This window comes from Lissotriton vulgaris, chromosome 7, assembly GCF_964263255.1.
Source record: "Lissotriton vulgaris chromosome 7, aLisVul1.2, whole genome shotgun sequence".
NCBI lineage: Eukaryota > Metazoa > Chordata > Amphibia > Caudata > Salamandridae > Lissotriton > Lissotriton vulgaris.
The window spans coordinates 1,200,374,675-1,200,396,496 of NC_141695.1; the positions used below are offsets into that span (position 1 = coordinate 1,200,374,675).

The window sequence follows — 21,822 nt, forward strand, 5'->3', positions numbered from 1 at the left end:
CCCTCACTCACTCACCCTCACTCACTCACTCACCCTCACTCACCCCTCACTCACCTCACCCTCACTCACCCCTCACTCACTCACCCTCACCCACTCACCCTCACTCACCCTCACCCTCACTCACCCTCACTCACTCACTCACCCTCACTCACCCTCACTCACCTCACTCACCCTCACTCACCCTCACCTCACTCACCTCACCCTCACTCACTCACCCTCACTCACCCTCACTCACCTCACTCACTCACCCCCTCACTCACCCTCACTCACCCTCACTCACTCCCTCACTCACCTCACCCTCACTCACTCACACTCACTCACTCACCTCACTCCTCACCCTCACTCTCACCCTCACTCACTCACCCTCACTCACCCTCACCTCACTCACCCTCACTTCACCTCACCCTCACTCACTCACCCTCACTCACTCACCCTCACTCACTCACCCTCACTCACTCACTCACCTCACTCACTCACCCTCACTCACTCACCCTCACTCACTCACCCTCACTCACTCACCCTCACTCACTCACTCACCTCACTCACTCACCCTCACTCACCCTCACTCACTCACCTCACTCACCACCCTCACTCACCCTCACTCACCTCACTCACTCACCCTCACTCACTCACCCTCACTCACCCTCACTCACTCACCCTCACTCACCCTCACTCACCTCACTCACCTCACTCACCCTCACCTCACTCACCCTCACTCACTCACCCTCACTCACTCACACCTCACTCACTCACCCTCACTCACTCACCCTCACTCACTCACCCTCACTCACTCACCCCTCACTCACTCACCCTCACCACTCACCCTCACTCACTCACCCTCACTCACTCACCTCACTCCACTCCCTCACTCACCCTCACTCACCCTCACTCACCCTCACTCACCTCACTCACCCTCACTCACCCTCACTCACCCTCACCCACACCTCACCCTCACCCTCACTCACCCTCACTCACCTCACTCACCCTCACCCTCACTCACCCTCACTCACTCACTCACCTCACTCACTCACCCTCACTCACTCACCCTCACTCACTCACCCTCACTCACTCACCCTCACCTCACTCACCCTCACTCACCCTCACTCACTCACCCTCACTCACCCTCACTCACCCTCACTCACTCACTCACCCTCACTCACTCACTCACCCTCACTCACCCTCACTCACCCTCACTCACTCACTCACCCTCACTCACTCACCCTCACTCACTCACCTCACTCACTCACCCTCACTCACCCTCACTCACCCTCACTCACCCTCACTCACCCTCACTCACACCTCACTCACCCTCACTCACCCTCACTCACCCTCACTCACCCTCACTCACCTCACTCACCTCACTCACCCTCACTCACCCTCACTCACCCTCACTCACCCTCACTCACCCTCACTCACCCTCACTCACCTCACTCACTCACTCACCCTCACTCACTCACCCTCACTCACCACCCTCACTCACTCACCCTCACTCACTCACCCTCACTCACCCTCACTCACTCACCCTCACTCACCTCCTCACTCACTCACCCTCACTCACTCACCCTCACTCACTCACCCTCACTCACTCACCCTCACTCACTCACCCTCACTCACTCACCCTCACTCACTCACCCTCACTCACCCTCACTCACTCACCCTCACTCACTCACCCTCTCACTCACCCTCACTCACCTCACTCACCCTCACTCACCCTCACTCACCCTCACCACCTCACTCACCCTCACTCACCCTCACTCACCTCACTCACCCTCACTCACCCTCACTCACCCTCACCACCCTCACTCACCCTCACTCACCTCACTCACCCTCACTCACCCTCACTCACTCACTCACCACTCACCCTCACTCACTCACCCTCACTCACTCACCCTCACTCACTCACCCTCACTCACCACCCTCACTCACCCTCACTCACCCTCACTCACCCTCACTCACCCTCACTCACCCTCACTCACCCTCACTCACCTCACTCACCCTCACTCACCCTCACTCACTCACCCTCACTCACTCACCTCACTCACCCTCACTCACTCACCCTCACTCACTCACCCTCACTCACTCACCCTCACTCACTCACCCTCACTCACTCACCCTCACTCACTCACCCTCACTCACCCTCACTCACCTCACTCACACTCACCCTCACTCACCCTCACTCACTCACCCTCACTCACCTCACTCACTCACCCTCACTCACCCTCACCTCACTCACTCACTCACTCACTCACCCTCACTCACTCACCCTCACTCACTCACCCTCACTCACTCACCCTCACTCACTCACCCTCACTCACTCACCCTCACTCACTCACCCTCACTCACTCACTCACCCTCACTCACTCACTCACCCTCACTCACTCACCCTCACTCACTCACCACCTCACTCACTCACCCTCACTCACTCACCCTCACTCACTCACACCTCACTCACCCTCACTCACTCACTCACCCTCACTCACCCTCACTCACTCACTCACCTCACTCACTCACCCTCACTCACCCTCACTCACTCACCCTCACTCACCCTCACTCACCCTCACTCACTCACTCACCCTCACTCACTCACCTCACTCACTCACCCTCACTCACTCACCCTCACTCACTCACCCTCACTCACTCACCCTCACTCACTCACCCTCACTCACTCACTCACCCTCACTCACTCACTCACCCTCACTCACCTCACCCTCACTCACTCACTCACCCTCACTCACTCACCCTCACTCACTCACCCTCACTCACTCACCCTCACTCACTCACCCTCACTCACTCACCCTCACTCACTCACTCACCCTCACTCACTCACACTCACCCTCACTCACTCACCCTCACTCACCTCACTCCTCACTCACCCTCACTCACTCACCCTCACTCACTCACCCACTCACCCACTCACCCTCACTCACCACTCACTCACTCACCCACTCACTCACCTCACTCACCCTCACTCACTCACCTCACTCACTCACCCTCACTCACTCACCCTCACTCACTCACCCTCACTCACTCACCCTCACTCACTCACCCTCACTCACCTCCCTCACTCACTCACCCTCACTCACTCACCCTCACTCACTCACCCTCACTCACTCACCCTCACTCACTCACCTCACTCACCCTCACTCACCCTCACTCACTCACCCTCACCCACTCACCCTCACTCACCCTCACTCACTCACTCACCCTCACTCACCCTCACTCACTCACCCTCACTCACCCTCACTCACCCTCACTCACCTCACTCACCCTCACTCACTCACTCACCCTCACTCACTCACCCTCACTCACTCACCTCACTCACTCACCCTCACTCACTCACTCACCTCACTCACTCACTCACCTCACTCCACTCACCCTCACTCACTCACCACTCACCCTCACTCACCCTCACTCACTCACCCCACTCACCCTCACTCACCCTCACTCACCCACTCACTCACTCACCCTCACTCACTCACTCACCCTCACTCACCACTCACCCTCACTCACTCACCCTCACTCACTCACTCACCCTCACTCACTCACTCACCTCACTCACTCACTCACCCTCACTCACTCACCCTCACTCACTCACTCACCCTCACTCACTCACTCACCCTCACTCACTCACTCACCCTCACTCACTCACCCTCACTCACTCACCCTCACTCACTCACCTCACTCACTCACCCTCACTCACTCACCCTCACTCACTCACCCTCACTCACTCACCCTCACTCACTCACCCTCACTCACCCTCACTCACCCTCACTCACCCTCACTCACCTCACTCACCCTCACTCACTCACTCACCCTCACTCACTCACCCTCACTCACCTCTCACCCACTCACCCACTCACCCTCACTCACCCTCACTCACCTCACTCACTCACTCACTCACCCTCACTCACACTCACTCACCCTCACTCACTCACCTCACTCACTCACTCACCCTCACTCACCTCACTCCCTCACTCACTCACCCACTCACCCTCACTCACCCTCACTCACCTCACTCACCCTCACTCACTCACCCTCACTCACTCACTCACCCTCACTCACTCACTCACCCTCACTCACTCACTCACCTCACTCACTCACCCTCACTCACTCACTCACCTCACTCACTCACTCACCTCACTCACTCACTCACCCTCACTCACTCACTCACCCTCACTCACTCACCCTCACTCACCCTCACCCTCACTCACTCACTCACCCTCACTCACTCACCCTCACTCACTCACCCTCACTCACTCACCCTCACTCACTCACCCTCACTCACTCACCCTCACTCACTCACCCTCACTCACTCACCCTCACTCACTCACCTCACCCTCACTCACCCTCACTCACCCTCACTCACCCTCACTCACCCTCACTCACTCACCCTCACTCACCCTCACTCACTCACCCACTCACCACTCACCTCACTCACCCTCACTCACCCTCACTCACCACTCACTCACCCTCACTCACTCACCCTCACTCACTCACCTCACTCACTCACCCTCACTCACTCACCCTCACTCACTCACCCTCACTCACTCACCCTCACTCACTCACCCTCACTCACTCACCCTCACTCACTCACCCTCACTCACTCACCCTCACTCACTCACCCTCACTCACTCACCCTCACTCACTCACCCTCACTCACTCACCCTCACTCACTCACCCTCACTCACTCACCCTCACTCACTCACTCACCCTCACTCACTCACCCTCACTCACTCACCCTCACTCACTCACCCTCACTCACCCTCACTCACTCACCACTCACCCACTCACCCTCACTCACCTCACTCACCCTCACTCACTCACTCACCCTCACTCACTCACCCTCACTCACTCACCCTCACTCACTCACCCTCACTCACTCACCCTCACTCACTCACCCTCACTCACCCTCACTCACCCTCACTCACTCACTCACTCACCCACTCACCCTCACTCACCCTCACTCACTCACTCACCCTCACTCACCCTCACTCACTCACCCTCACTCACCCTCACTCACCCTCACTCACTCACCCTCACTCACCCTCACTCACCCTCACTCACTCACTCACCCTCACTCACTCACCCTCACTCACTCACCCTCACTCACTCACACTCACCCTCACTCACTCACCCACTCACCCACTCACCCTCACTCACTCACCCACTCACCCTCACTCACCCTCACTCACTCACCCACTCACCCTCACTCACCCTCACTCACCCTCACTCACTCACTCACCTCACTCACTCACTCACCCTCACTCACTCACTCACCCTCACTCACTCACCCTCACTCACTCACTCACCTCACTCACTCACTCACCCTCACTCACTCACTCACCCTCACTCACTCACCCTCACTCACTCACTCACCCTCACTCACTCACTCACCCTCACTCACTCACCCTCACTCACTCACTCACCCTCACTCACTCACTCACCCTCACTCACTCACTCACCCTCACTCACTCACTCACCCTCACTCACTCACTCACCCTCACTCACTCACCCTCACTCACTCACCCTCACTCACTCACCCTCACTCACTCACTCACCCTCACTCACCCTCACTCACTCACCCTCACTCACCCTCACTCACTCACCCTCACTCACTCACCCTCACTCACTCACCCTCACTCACTCACCCTCACTCACTCACCCTCACTCACTCACCCTCACTCACTCACTCACCCTCACTCACTCACACCACCTCACTCACACCCTCACTCACCTCACTCACTCACCCTCACTCACCCTCACTCACCCTCACTCACCTCACTCACCCTCACTCACTCACCCTCACTCACTCACCCTCACTCACTCACCCTCACTCACTCACTCACCCTCACTCACCCTCACTCACCCTCACTCACTCACTCACCCTCACTCACCCTCACTCACCCTCACTCACTCACCACCCTCACTCACTCACCCTCACTCACTCACCCTCACTCACTCACCCTCACTCACCCTCACTCACCCTCACTCACCCTCACTCACCCTCACTCACCCTCACTCACTCACCCTCACTCACCCTCACTCACTCACCCACTCACCCTCACTCACCCTCACTCACCCTCACTCACCCTCACTCACCCTCACTCACTCACTCACCCTCACTCACCCTCACTCACCCTCACTCACCCTCACTCACCCTCACTCACTCACTCACCCTCTCACCCTCACTCACTCACCCTCACTCACTCACCCTCACTCACTCACCCTCACTCACTCACCCTCACTCACTCACCCTCACTCACTCACCCTCACTCACTCACCCTCACTCACTCACCCTCACTCACTCACCCTCACTCACTCACTCACCCTCACTCACCCTCACTCACCCTCACTCACTCACCCTCACTCACCCTCACTCACCCTCACTCACTCACTCACTCACCCTCACTCACCCTCACTCACTCACCCTCACTCACTCACCCTCACTCACCCTCACTCACTCTCACTCACTCACTCACCCTCACTCACTCACCCTCACTCACTCACCCTCACTCACTCACCCTCACTCACTCACCCTCACTCACTCACCCTCACTCACCCTCACTCACCCTCACTCACTCACTCACTCACCCTCACTCACCCTCACTCACTCACCCTCACTCACTCACCCTCACTCACCCTCACTCACTCTCACTCACTCACTCACCCTCACTCACTCACCCTCACTCACTCACTCACCCTCACTCACCCTCACTCACCCTCACTCACCCTCACTCACTCACCCTCACTCACCCTCACTCACTCACCCTCACTCACTCACCCTCACTCACTCACCCTCACTCACTCACCCTCACTCACTCACCCTCACTCACTCACCCTCACTCACTCACCCTCACTCACTCACCCTCACTCACTCACCCTCACTCACTCACCCTCACTCACTCACCCTCACTCACTCACCCTCACTCACTCACCCTCACTCACTCACCCTCACTCACTCACCCTCACTCACTCACTCACCCTCACTCACTCACCCTCACTCACTCACCCTCACTCACCCTCACTCACTCACTCACCCACTCACCCTCACTCACCCTCACTCACTCACTCACTCACCCTCACTCACCCTCACTCACTCACCCTCACTCACTCACCCTCACTCACTCACCCTCACTCACTCACCCTCACTCACTCACCCTCACTCACTCACCCTCACTCACTCACTCACCCTCACTCACTCACCCTCACTCACTCACCCTCTCACCCTCACTCACTCACCCTCACTCACTCACTCACCCTCACTCACCCTCACTCACCCACCCTCACTCACCCTCACTCACCCTCACTCACTCACCCTCACTCACCCTCACTCACCCTCACTCACCCTCACTCACTCACCCTCACTCACTCTCACTCACTCACCCTCACTCACTCACCCTCACTCACTCACCCTCACTCACTCACCCTCACTCACTCTCACTCACTCACCCTCACTCACTCTCACTCACTCACATACCCTCACTCACTCACCCTCACTCACTCACCCTCACTCACTCTCACTCACTCACCCTCACTCACTCACCCTCACTCACTCACCCTCACTCACCCTCACTCACTCACCCTCACTCACTCACCCTCACTCACTCACCCTCACTCACTCACCCTCACTCACCCTCACTCACTCACCCTCACTCACCCTCACTCACTCACTCACTCACCCTCACTCACCCTCACTCACCCTCACTCACTCACTCACCCTCACTCACTCACCCTCACTCACCCTCACTCACTCACTCACCCTCACTCACCCTCACTCACCCTCACTCACTCACCCTCACTCACTCACCCTCACTCACTCACCCTCACTCACTCACCCTCACTCACTCACCCTCACTCACTCACCCTCACTCACTCACCCTCACTCACCCTCACTCACTCACCCTCACTCACTCACCCTCACTCACTCACCCTCACTCACTCACCCTCACTCACTCACCCTCACTCACTCACCCTCACTCACTCACCCTCACTCACTCACCCTCACTCACTCACCCTCACTCACTCACCCTCACTCACTCACCCTCACTCACTCACCCTCACTCACTCACCCTCACTCACTCACCCTCACTCACTCACCCTCACTCACTCACCCTCACTCACTCACCCTCACTCACTCACCCTCACTCACTCACCCTCACTCACTCACCCTCACTCACTCACCCTCACTCACTCACCCTCACTCACTCACCCTCACTCACCCTCACTCACTCACCCTCACCCTCTCACTCACCCTCACTCACTCACCCTCACTCACTCACCCTCACTCACTCACCCTCACTCACTCACCCTCACTCACTCACCCTCACTCGCTCACCCTCACTCGCTCACCCTCACTCGCTCACCCTCACTCGCTCACCCTCACTCGCTCACCCTCACTCGCTCACCCACTCACCCTCACTCACTCACCCACTCACCCTCACTCACCCGCTCACCCTCACTCACCCGCTCACCCTCACTCACTCACCCTCACTCACCCACTCACCCTCACTCACTCACCCTCACTCACCCACTCACCCTCACTCACTCACCCTCACTCACCCTCACACAGTGCAATAGGTCTCGGAGCATTTGAGTTAGAGCTTTTAGAAATGTTTATGGCTTTTTTTTTGTAATTCTTTAGCATTGGCTACAGGAAACAAAAATGCTAAAGATTTACAAAAAAAACCCATAAACAATTCTAAAAGCACTAACTCTAATGCTGCGAGACCTATTGCATTTCCAATGCTTGTTAGTCCTCTAGGAAGTGCTGCTTGCTGCTTCTTTGGTCCCCTCAGTAAATCCTCACTCTTAATCCTCTAGATCATGCTGCTAGCTGCATTCTAAGTCCTCTAGACAGTGCTGTTAGCTGCTTCTCTGGTCCCATTTGTAATCCCTCGTTCGAAGTACTCTATACCACGCTTCTCCAACGAGTAGCTCATGAGCTACTGGTAGCTCTCCCTGTACCTGTAAGTAACTCACCTGTGTGCAGCCCAGACCACCAAATTCGAAGCTTTTACTTGGTTGAATTATTATGTATACCAACATTTAGAGTGTATAGTTGAGATCAAAATGTGTTTATTTTCAGGAGAAAAATGGATGAGTTTCCAAAATATATTTAAGGCTGATATATGAGAGATAAATCATGTGGCATTGGGAAAACGTTTTATAAATGTTATTACCTTGGTGCCAGAGGAATTGCAGCTATGGCTGTTGTGTTACCTGTGCAAAGGTATTCCATATTGACAAAGGTTTTATACATTACTGCTTGCAACCATGCCTAATGCACTCCAGTGATCGATGGTATTAATCTTGAATATGTTGGTCACTAATGGTATCTTGTCTGTGGTCACTATTACAATGCTCATAATATTAGTAACTAGAGTTTCATTTAACACAAGTTGCTGTTATTACAGGAAAGGTTGGAGACCCCTGCTCTCTAGACAGTGCTGCTACCTGCTTGTCTAGTCTCATTGGTAATTCCTTATTCGAAGTCCTCTAGGCAGTGCTGCAGCTGTGTCTCTGTTCCCAGTGGTAATTCCTCATGGTCACTTCTCACGATAGTGCTGCTTCTCTTTTCTCCTTGGTAATTCCCTTATTCAAAGTCCACCAGACAGTGATACTAGTTGCTTCTCTACTCCTGTCGGTGACACCTCCATTCTAAGTCCTCTAGGCAGTGCTGCAGCTGTGTCTCAGTTCCCAGTGACAATTGCCCCTTTGTAGTACTCTAGGCAGTGCTGAAGATGCCTCTGTTCCCAGTGGTAACTCCTCATTCTCTGTCTTCTAGACAGTGCTGCTAGCTGCTTCTCTGGTCCCTTCGGTAATTCCTGCATCTAAGTCCTCTATGCAGTGTTGCAGCATTGTCTCTGGTCACAGTGGTAATTCCTCATTCGAAGTCCTCTAGGCAGAGCTGCTAGTTGCTACTCTGGTCCCATTGGTAATTCCACATTCTAAGTCCTATATGCAGTGCTGCAGTTGTCTCTGTTCCCAGTGGTAATTCCTCATACTTAGTGCTCTAGGCAGTGCTCCTAGCTGCTTCTCTGGTCCTGTTGGTAATTCCTCATTCTTAGTCCTCTAGGCAGTGCTGCTAGCTGCTTCTCTGGTCCTGTTGGTAATTCCTCATTCTTAGTCCTCTAGGCAGTGCTGCTAGCTGCTTCTCTTGTCCTGTTGGTAATTCCTCATTCTTAGTCCTCTAGACAGTGCTGCTAGCTGCTTCTGTGGTCTCATTGTTATTCCTCATTCTAAATCCTTTAGACAGAGCTGCAGCTGCTTTTCTGGTCCCAGTTGTAATTCTTCCAGAAATGGGCAGAGTGGAGATGCAGGGGCTCTAAGAAGGGGTGAAAAAACAACAAGCCTTGTTATCAAGTAATTTGTCTTTTAAAGACCTGTGAAGTACTTGGGTGGGGCTGTGACAAGACTCCACACCAGCCATCCAACAGCAGCTCAAAAACTGTCTGTGTTTGTGCCCAGGCTGACGCACACGACGTGGAGGGCTCAAGCCCTTTGGGCGATGCGTGCCTGGGTAGAGGAGTCTTATCAAGTCCCAATTTCGCAGAAGCAAGATTGGTAGACTCAGAGTGGCTGGTCTAGTGTTGAGTGCAGGAGAGAATGTTCACTTACAGACAGCCGGTGATCACTAGAAGAATTCAATTAGCATCGACTTTCATCTTCCCCTCTCACTTCCTGAGTTAATATAACCCCAGCACACCCAGAAAAAAAACGAAGCATTTGAAAACGCTTGAATGCTGCACACCTTTGCTCCCTTGAGACTACGGCTTCAGTTAAGGAGGCATCGTGGCAGGCCTTAAAGGACGACATTTGGTGTCAAGCCTCAACCTCAACCTCAACTCTTACGCCGACGACACCCAATTAATCCTTTCCCTCACCAAAGACCCCAACATCGCCAAAACCAATCTGCACGAACGCATGAAAGAAGTAGCCGAATGGATGAAACATAGCCGCTTAAAACTCAACTCAGACAAAACGGAGGTGCTCATCCTAGGATCTTCCCCCCCCCTGCCTGGGACGACTCTTGGTGGCCTTCCGCTCTGGGCACAGCACCCACACCCACAGACCATGCACGTAACCTTGGCTTCATCCTAGACTCCTCTCTCTATGTCCAGACAAGTCAACGCAGTCTCATCCTCCTGCTTCAACGTACTTCGCATTCTCAAAAAGATCTTCCGCTGGATCCCCCTCGAGACAAAGACTGTCACCCACGCACTGGTCACAAGTCGACTGGATTATGGTAACACACTATACGCCGGAATCACAGCAAAATTACAGAAAAAACTCCAACGCATCCAAAACGCATCAGCGCGACTCATATTGGACATCCCTCGCCAAGATCACATCACCGGACACCTAAAAGACCTCCACTGGCTTCCCATCAACAAAAGAATTGCATTCCGTCTTCTCACCCACGCACACAAGGCCCTCTACAATCTGGGACCCGAATGCCTCAACACTCGAATGTCCTTCTACAAACCCACCCGCCAACTAAGATCGTCCAATCAAGCCCTCGCCGCAGTCCCGCGCATCTGAAAATCCACCATGGGAGGAAGATCCTTCTCCTTCCTGGCAGCCAAGACCTGGAACTCACTCCCCACTCGCCTCCGCCTTACTCAAAACCACATCTCCTTCAGAAAAGAACTTAAAACCTGGCTATTCGACAAATAATGAACCCCTTCCCAAGCGCCTTGAGACCCTCTGGGTGGGTAGTGCGCGATATAAATGCCCGAACTTGAACTTTAACTTAGCTGCAGGGTGTCACTTTGCCCTGGGGGTGTTACACAGGCAATCCTCTTTTATTCACGCCCTTTGCAGCTACAACGAGGTCGCTTTCTTATTGCATAGAGATTAAGATCCGCAGCAGTTCCGTAATGAGCAGCAGCGGCTCTGAATGAATAACTGCTCATCTGTCGCAGCTGTAAATAAAAAATTAGGAGTGAAGCATGACGCGCCCCATGTACACAAATTTGCTAAAGACGGCATGCACTAAAATTAGTGTGTATCTAGTGTACGCTGAGTCTACTTACTCAAATATACAGTTGACAGGCTAATTCATTTTATAGTTAGTTTTAAATAAAAAAGGTGGGGGGTCGCTGTCCTCTTAAAAGTGCGCCTCACCCGCCAACCCGCTACTAAGGGTTGAGAGGTGGTGCTGTCGGTAGATGCACAAGAGTGCGAAGGCGGCCTTCGATACGGTTAGCAGTTTAAATCGCTATGCCTGGCTTACAAGGCGCTTCACGGATCCGGCTCGCTGTTTTTAAAAACCCTTCTTAACCCTTTCGATGCTCAGCTCGTCATGAGGCACAGTTGAGCTGTGCTGATGACGAGCTGAGCTCGTCATGAACAATAGGATTCATCAAATGTCAGCACAGGAGGGTAAAATGCACAGCAGCCAAGGTGTTAAACTGTACGAACCTTCCAGGCTTCTTAGATCAAGCCAGGCCAATTTAATCCAGGTTCCTAAACACAGACGGGCCAGATGGGGGGGGAGGAAGACGTTTTTTATTACAAACAGCAATGGTATGGAACCGTCTCCCAATCTCTATTAAAGACAGTCCATCCCTGCTCTCCTTTAGAAAAGCAGTGAAAACGTGGCTCTTTTCTGCCTGTTAGACTCTTTCCTGTCGACCCGGAGTTCTCTGATTTGTCATAGCGCCAAGACGCCCATGGGTATTCGCGCGCTCTAAAATTATAAATCAAATCAAATAATTTGATGGCCCAGTATTTCTGGAAGCAGGGTGATGTCACTTTATGGGTCTGTGCCGCAGCTCGCATTCTCTGCACACATTTGTACAATACAGACAATCCTGTGAGTGTCTGCAGAAATACAGTGACAGCCCACATGTTCACACTCCGGACGTTTAACAGACGCTTGGTAGCTGGTTTTGCTCCACTAGTGTCTGTGCCACGCCTGCTCTGTGTACTCAGGACTTCCTCTTGCCCTCTGGGTGGCACCTTCTAGTTATACATCAAGCTCCAACCGCGCCAGGAAGGGCCATTGTCTTCGATATGTGCTTGTGGGGAGAGGCCATCCCAGGAATGCGTCCGTTGACAGGCAAGTGTGCTTGAACAAACCAAGTACTCTAAAGCCAGAAGCTGGCGGTGTAGCACATTGTTGGAGAGGAGGAGCCCCCCCCCCTATGTAGGTATGTCAAGAAGAAACTGCTGTAGGCAGGGCTTTAAGTGGGAGGAAAAAACTGGGCGTGGCTTAAACACGTAAATTAAAAATCTGTGCTTAGCATAGTGTCGCCCCACTTGTATTTTGCTGTTTCTGTCATTGCATCCAGATATGATACAACAATTACATCATACCTACAACAAGTAAGGACTATTGACTTTGGCAATGGTTGTTAGTTGCACAAGATAAATAAGCAGCAACTATGGCTTGTATATGATATTGAAAGAGCTTCGACTTAAAGCACTGGTGACTATGTTGCTGCTCCTGAGTTTAAAATAGAGAAGGGAAATCCAGAGAGACAATTACTCTCCAGAACTATACATGCTACTCTGATGGTTTAAGATGTTCTGCAATCCAGGCGCCCAGTTTCATCCACTGGTGCACTACTTAAACAACACAGTGGCCAGTCATTGTAAATGGGTCACTTTGGCCTTCCACAAAGCGGGGGCTGTGGTACCCAAGATGTGCATTGATTATATATGCTAACCATACACATATTCCTGTCAAACTTTCTGTAGTTCTGGTCTAGGCTGGAAGACCATCAGATCTTCTCGGGAGCTCACTTATTTGATATCTGTGCAGGGGTTTCAGTCAGCTAGGTCTTGCAGTTTGTCTTTCTGGTCAAGGGCTTGCTCATCTCTGAAGCGGTCAGTTCAGCTTAATCTTTTTCAAATACACTTGACAGTAGCAAGGCTTCTCCAGACCCTAGGTATGTCTCTGGCCTGTAGTATACAAAGAACTTGCAGAGTCTTGTTTAAGGTCCAGTGCCGGTCTGGATTGGTGTGACCAGCTTCTCCATAAGGGCAAGATAAAGTATAAGGTGTTGGCTCATCGGGACAGTATTTTTTCTGTTTTGTAGTCACTGACTGGAAGCCAAGAACTGTAAATTAATGCATCTTCCTGTTCAGCCTTTGCAAGTCAGGATATGGGCTGGCAACAAATAGTTTAAATAATGAAGCGAGAAGCACCCCCACTTACTAATACTAAACCCACCCACCCCGTCCCCCTCCACCCTGGAAAGAAACTTGGGAAAGAAGGTTTGCACCATTTGTGTTGCTATTAGAGCTGCTTAGATTTATAGCATTTGTTACACTGATCATCCTGTAACAGAGCAGCGTGTGCTGGAAGGTAGGCCTTTCTCATTAGCAATCCCTGTGCTCTGCCACGATCTCATTCTGTGCTCTTCATTTATGCTCCTTCGAGCACAGTGCTCCTGGTTGGTACTTGATCCCCTTTCTCACAACCTTTCAGCATCATAGAATTCCCTAGTGGGGGGCCTCACTTGGTTTTTTTTTCTACATATTTGTGGTAGCAGGTTTCCGCAAGGTCTTGATGTTTGCTATAATACTATTCACATGGTTTCAACAGGTTTTCGACTTGCCAAATGCCTCCGGTGTGAAACCACTGCTTTGTCTCCCTCCAGCCATTCTTCTGATATTATTGAAAAATAATGCATCAACTAGGTGGTAAAAAATTCAGAGGACAGGAGTGCAAGAGAGGAGCGCGATACTCCTTTTGCTTGTTCTTTGGAATTACAAGTCTTTTCTTGAAATTTCCAGCCTCTAGTGAACCACTTCTGTTACGGTTCATAAAGGTAGAAGGATCAATTACTTAATAAACAATCTTGACAAAAAAAAAATAAACTGTTAAAATTCAAATTATTTCTACTACTCCTGAAGGAGCCTCTTAAAATGTCTTCCAAGAAGGCCAAACATTACCTATTCACAACCTGAGAAGATGGAGAAAGGCGATCAATAGATGTGACTGGAAGGAGCCGGGAAGTGGGCAAACTTCATTCTCACAGGTTACTGAAGATTAGGTTTTTAAGATCTTACGGTGGAGGGCAGTTGCTCAAGTACTTTCCAAAGTCTGGACATCCTCTCAGTAGGACCAAGTAGTTTGAGACACATGACTAGTGAGTCATTTCTTCAACCAGATTCTTGGTACTACATTGACTTGAAAAAGATTAAAGGCAGAGTGATCTCTACTCCGATTTTATTCTGTGACTTGTTGGTCTCTTAGAAGATCCTCCACCCTCTATTTCTCAGTGACAGAATTAAGGCTGGGTTCTTTGAGTTAGAGTAAAGTACAATTCTGTCAGGTTTTAGGATGTGCACAATGGCTATCTTCAAGACCACTTTACACATATTTAATTGCTGATTGTTTGCATGTGTTGTGTCTTCTGAAGATGCTTGGATGCCACATGTTCTGCCTGCATTTAGCTGGTCATCTCAAGGAGGGAGGGAAGCCAGAAGTGTGAGTAGATGCATTCCCACAACAAGGATCTGATACGATTGATGGCGCTGGCAAAAGATTGATTCTGTAAATGCCTGCAGAGGAGTGGCTGAGAATATGTAGGTGAGGACGTGCTTGTGGTATTTGAGGCTTTGGGAAGTTACAGAACAGGTGTGACCTGTGGTGCTGGGCTCTTTCCCGCACTTCAACTAAGGTTTGGGTTAGAAGCAGAATTAACTCTTCTTGTGATCTCAATACAGAAAGAATTCCACCAAAAGCCTGAAGAGGCCTCCCTAAGGGACTCAAGAGCTGAGCATACCAGCAGTAAACTGAGTTGAGCAATTGGCAGGCATATCCTCTTTAGTAATCGTGGTCCATTTTTGTTTCTGTGGTTCCAGTCTTGGCTGGTAATAGACAAAAGCCCGGATAGTTTTGACTTATCAGACTCCCGGAAGAACCGCAAGCCGGTGTCGTACGGCAAGTCACCACTTGAAAGTTGCAATCCAAAGTTGCTGAAAATTGGTTAGATGGGGCTCCACATCTTGGTTTGGTGAGTGGTGCTGCCTTGAACCTAGTGTTCAGCTAGGCCATAATTATTTTTCACGGGCTATGGGATACCCTGAATACAGGACTGGCCAATGAGGGTCTTAAGAGGAATATTCCTGATACTGGCCCCATCAACTTGTCAATACCACAGGTTTATTAGTCCGGTCACTAGAACCCTTTAGAATCGGCAGGGAGGTTGATGATGCCCCATTCTTGGTTTGTATGATTAAAAGCCTCATTATGAAGCCAAAAAGCTACAAGGACCCTAAGGTCCTGTGGAGTGGTTTGTGTCCCCATAGTCTGTGATTGATGTTTTATCATGCCTGGATCTCTTACTAAGACTAAAGAGGTAGCGTACTGGCATCTAGACTGCAGGGATGTTCAGAGATGAACAGTTGCTGTTGGCTCTTGGTCACCTAAAGTCTACTTCTTAGCAATATGATAGCTTTGTTGTGTTTCTGATGTGGGTCATAAGGAAATAAGTAGCCATGTTATGGTACTCTTGAAAGCTTAAGACCGAAAAACTGTTTATGTAGTGTTGTGGTAGGTTGAAACCTTTCTCTTGATAAAGTACAAACTATAAATGTAACACCAATCCCACTGCCATTTTGTCTGTTATGACAGGTGAAGAGCCGAGAAGATGGAAACCTTTATGCGGTGAAGCGTTCCCTTCAGCAATTTAGGGGAGAGTTGGACCGTGAGCGCAAGCTGGAGGAGGTGCAGAAGCATGAGCGGGTGGGCAAGCACCCTAACTGTGTACAATTTGTGCGAGCCTGGGAGGAGAAGCGACACCTTTACATTCAGACTGAGCTGTGTAAGACTAATCTACAGCACTATTGCGAGGAGCGGGGCCCATTGCATGAGCGTCAGGTCTGGGCCTTCTTCTGCGACCTGTTGCGGGGGCTGAAGCATCTGCATGACCGTAACCTTGTGCACATGGACATCAAGCCAGCCAACATCTTCATTTGTTCCAAAGAGACATGCAAGCTGGGTGACTTTGGTCTCATGCTGGAGCTAGATCGGGGGAATCTGAGTGAGGCACAGGAAGGTGACCCCCGCTATATGGCTCCTGAGCTCCTCAATGGGGAGTACACCAAGGCTGCTGATATCTTCAGGTGATCCTGCAGCCCATGCTGATGAGTTTGTTTATCCTACAGAGATTGCACTAAGTGCAACGTTGTAAGTGCTGTGAATTGTCTGTGGTGATGCAAGGTATCTTACCTCATACTGGTTATGATTTAGTACAGACTGAGAAAGAAGACTATGATGGTGTAGTTATGGAAGTTATGTTCTCCAGCATGGTATCTTTGTTAGTCACATGCTTGAATTGAGGTAAATCCCCCCCTTCAAGACTTGTTTCTTGACACACCTCCTCCCCCACCCCCAGTGCAGTGCAAACTACATCTATAAAAACTTTTCTGATGGATACGTCTAACTGGAAATTCCTCACCTTTCACATTTCCCAGGTGCCAGACTGGAAACTACTGACATAGCTCCTGTGTTGATGTGACTGCAGTCCATATAGCTTCCTTTCTTCTGTGTCCTTCAATAAAATCTGGAGTGCTCTCTCCTCAGATTTTTTTAGTGAGTTTTCTCACATATACTTCTAAATTTTCTATGACAGTGCATTGCCTTAAGGTCTCCATCTCGAAAGTCAGATTTTAAATCCTGTAGAAATTGTAGTGGACAGATGTCCATTTTGTACCCCCATGAGATGTGTCGTTGGTGTTTTAAGTTCGTATCATGACTCAAGTGTGGCTTCATACATACCTAGACAATTAAGGATTGCACAATCAAGCTCTTTGTGGCCTGCGGCCAAGAGGTACGCAATTCCGAACTCTGTCTCCGGTGTTCCTGGATAAAGGTCCCCTTCCAGATCTTAACTTTAACCCCTTTGATGCTGATGACGAGCTCAGCTCGTCATCAGCCACGGGGGCGTGTGCGGATCTTACACGGCTTTTAGAAAAAAGCAGTGTAGGGGAAAAATAACCGCCACAGCGATGCGGTTAATTAAATTTGTTGAGGAGGAAAATGTCAGCAGAACAAAAAGAAGAAAGGCTTGGAGACTCCTCACCTAAGAGACTGTCTCCAACGAAAGGTAGGTCCCTTTGATGTTCTCTGAATCCAATGGACTCGTCGTTGGAGCCGGACCTGGTAGATGTAACTCCGGCTGAGGAGTGTCTGCCAGCGGAGCCACAAGTGCAGGCTCCAGGACTCCTTGCTGTTCCTAAGCCTGCAGCGCCAGTCCCCCCCCCCCCCCCCACCCCTTAAAGCATATCTGGAGCACAGGTGCCCTAGTACATCCAGTGTATGATCTATGCAGGCGCGAGCAGTAGTCTGCGTGCCACATGGGACCATATTTGGCTTTTTTTGGAGGTCTGCCATTAATTCCTCATGGACTGTCAACCGTGATATCGGAAAATTTCCTAATGCCAATCTCTTTGCCATTGACCCTCCACCTGCACCACTGATGCAGATTTTTTTCACCCATTTTCCAGTGCTATTGATGCCTCCTGCTGAACCAGGGGCTAAGTTGCAGGCAAATGTCTGTCTGGGAGGGCTGCTCAGTGAATAGTTGGGAAGGAAAGACTACGATAGCAACAAGGTGTCTACTCACACCAGCATAACTGGAGTTGTCTATTCTAAAGAAGGAAAACAATCCAACTTCTTACACAGGTCCTAAAATCTGTCATAGCCTTTTACTGCATTTCAATCAGGCGCTCATGGACCCGGTGATGGCGGCTTGGGTGAAACCCACATCTGCACCTGCAGTAAACTGGCTCTGCCAGGCACTATAGACCAGTGCCCAGTGACCCACACTTTCTATCCATTCGCCCTTCCCCAGAGGGTTTAGTCTTACAGGTTTCTTCCGGTACGAAGCAGAACCCTGGGTCCTGTCCAACAGCAGCTCTCTGTAGGGAGTCTAAGAAGTTGGAGGCACTTGGAAATAAAGGCCTTGAATGGCAGCCTGGCTCCCCACTCTCTTAACAGTCTTCTTATTTGGCAGGTATACACAAGTCCTCTGGGATATGGCCCTGACTGTAGTACTCAATTGCCTAAGCACCTTAGGGGCCACTTTGCTTGGTTTGGGGCAGACAGGAGGCCTCCAGATAAGAGCTGGTCTGCATACAGCAGATTTTGTAGCCAGGACGATGGGTTCCTAAATGGCCCTGAGATGACCTGTTTGATTTTGGTCAACTGGCTTTTCTTGGCATGATCACAACATGTTAATCGATATGCCACAAGAAGGAACACAGCTCTATGGGGATAAGGCAGACTCCACTTTGGAGCATTTTCAAGCTAGCAGGACTACAGCCTGATGTTTGGAATTGCAGTCCCTTGTGGAGGATTACCTTTGATTTTAGATGGATTCTCCAAAGGCTGCGACTTGCAACATCAGTCCCAACAGCCTACCCTGCAGCAGAACAGACTGTCAGACAATGCAGGGGCACAGGCAAGGGAAGAATTTCTCAAGCCCTACAGCCTTCCTCCTACTCTCCCTCCCACTTCCTGCACCATTGATAAAGCTGCTTCAGCTTACCTTTTGAAGGAGCATGTGATAATCTATGGAGAAGAGGCATCCTCCTATCTGCACACCTGGAAAGTCATTATTTCAGACCAGTAGTTCTTCAGATCGTAGAAAGGGGCTATACCCCAGGTTTCCAGCAGACTCCTTCGGCACCTTGCATGAAGTCTGAAGATCTACAAGTATTGCAGGAGGAGATGGCTGCCTTATTGCAGAACTGAGCAGTTCAGTTGGTGTCAGAGTAGGAAATTGAATTGGGCTGCCATTCCCAGTACTTCTGGGTTCCCAAGAAGGACGGAAGTCTTAGTCCCATCCTAGACCTCAGGCTCCTGAAGTTTTACATACGCAAGTGGAAGTTCAAGTTGCTGTCCCTGGCTCCGGGGCTTCTGGCAATGAAAGGGGGAAGACTGGGTGTTGACCCTCGACATTCAGGATTCATATTTTCACATACCTATTCTCCAATAGCACATAAAGTACGGTGTTTTGTGGTAAGTACTACTCACTACCAGCTTGCGGTTCTCCTGTTCGGATTGATTTCCACATCTTGAATTTTCGAAATGGCAATGCTCACTGTACCTGGACGACTGGCTGCTAAAAGCTGGCTTGTCGCAGATGATGTTGCACCACCTGCAGGCAACCGCGTCCCTGCAGTTGAACTGGGTTTATCGCTCAACTTGCCCAAACCAAGAGCCTTCCCAGTGCTTTCTGTTTATAGGGGCAGTACTGGATACAACGTAATTATGAGCCTTCCCCTCTCTGCAGAGGAACTGGGACATTAACCCGTTTAGCGCGCCGAACATTCCGCCCCAGTTCGGACGTTCGATCGCGCTAACGGGATTCGGACGTCCAACGGTCGTGCGCAGCACTAGCGAGGTAGTGCACGCGACGACCGTTGGACGTTCGCAGCACTAAAAGGGTTAAGGATATGATTCCAATGTTTTGGCGGATGCTCAGATTCCAGTCTTGAAGATTCTACTCCTGTTAGGGCTGCTGACATCCTGTACCCTCCTGATCATGTATTTATTCTGGCACTTGAGGACTTTAGAGTGGCGTCTGCAGACAATGGTTCCAATATGGTGGAGATCTGGTAGACACCATTGTAATCTCTCGGGATGCTGCAGTGGAACTGGCCTGGTAGTTGGCAGAAGAGAACCTGATTCAAGTTATGCCCTTCTTTCCCCCACAAAGCATTTCCTTTGTATTGATGGATGCATCCTCACTTTGGCGGGGTGCTTATCTTGAAGAACAACATGTCAGAGGCCTTTGGTCTTTAGAAGAGCAGATACTTCACATCAGTGAGCTCAAACTGATGGCAACGTTGCTGGTGCTGAAGGCATTCCTTCCTTCTCATGGCCAGTCCATCCACAGTTGATGGACAGTATGACTGCAGTGTGGCATGCCAACAAACTGGGAGAAGTGGGGTCTTAACTTCCCTGTCAGGAAACTGAGACTATGGACTTAGGCACACTGGCATGGAATTCAGCTTGTCACTGTCTGGCCGGCTCCCTGAACACCTGAGCCGACAGCCTCAGTTGGTATCATCTTGCAGACTACAACTGGCATCTCCACCCAGAGATGGTTCGGGATATCTTTGCTCATTGGAGCACCGACCAATGTATCTTTTTGCCGCACCCAGCAGTGCCCATTACCTGTATCTCTGCGCCATCTTGTATCCATTGCGGAGGTATTTATTAAAGTGGAGATTTCCACTTCACTACACCTTTCCTCCCAAATTCTTGAGGGTCTGAGGAGGATTCTCCTAGACCGGGCCCAAGTTATCTTAATCACCCTGGATTGACCGAGAAGGGTGTGATATGCAGACCTGAGCTGCTTTCTTTGGCACTCGCTCTCTCTGTTTTTCTCAGGTTAGAAGGTCTCTCCCAGTTGGAGGCTCCAGTTCTGCACCACAATCTCCAAAGTCTACACCTTTGATCCCCATCTATGTTATTTACAATTGTTGATCCTCAAGACTGTTTTTCTTTTTGTTACCTTGGCAAGCTGTGTCACTGCGCTGTGAGCACTTGCGGTCTGCATGCTATTTACATGTTTCTTCACAGGACAAACTTGTCCTTTAGAAATAGTCTTTCCTCCCCACGGTGGTGACCCCTCCCCTTTCCATCTAGGGCAATCCATTACACTTTTCATCTTTTACCCTCCATCCCATCCAGCCAAAGATGAAGAGAGTTTACATCGGTTGAATCGCAGGTAGGTGGTCCGTTACAATCTCGGCCACACCAAAGAGATTAGATCAAACAACCTGCTCTTTGTTCAAAACTCAGTTAGCAAGAAAAGGTATGAAGGTCCGGAATGTGTATCAAAATGTTCTATG

General features: G+C 50.8%; 1 protein-coding gene across 1 annotated transcript in view; it reads left to right on the plus strand.

Moving 5' to 3' along the window:
• PKMYT1 (protein kinase, membrane associated tyrosine/threonine 1) overlaps nt 1–21,822 on the plus strand; it is a 387,797-nt gene that overhangs the window by 85,274 nt on the left and 280,701 nt on the right. Inside the window, exon 3 of the mRNA XM_086931706.1 lies at nt 16,592–17,082. Coding sequence (XP_086787832.1) covers nt 16,592–17,082 — 491 coding nt within the window. The remainder of the gene's footprint in view (nt 1–16,591; nt 17,083–21,822) is intronic.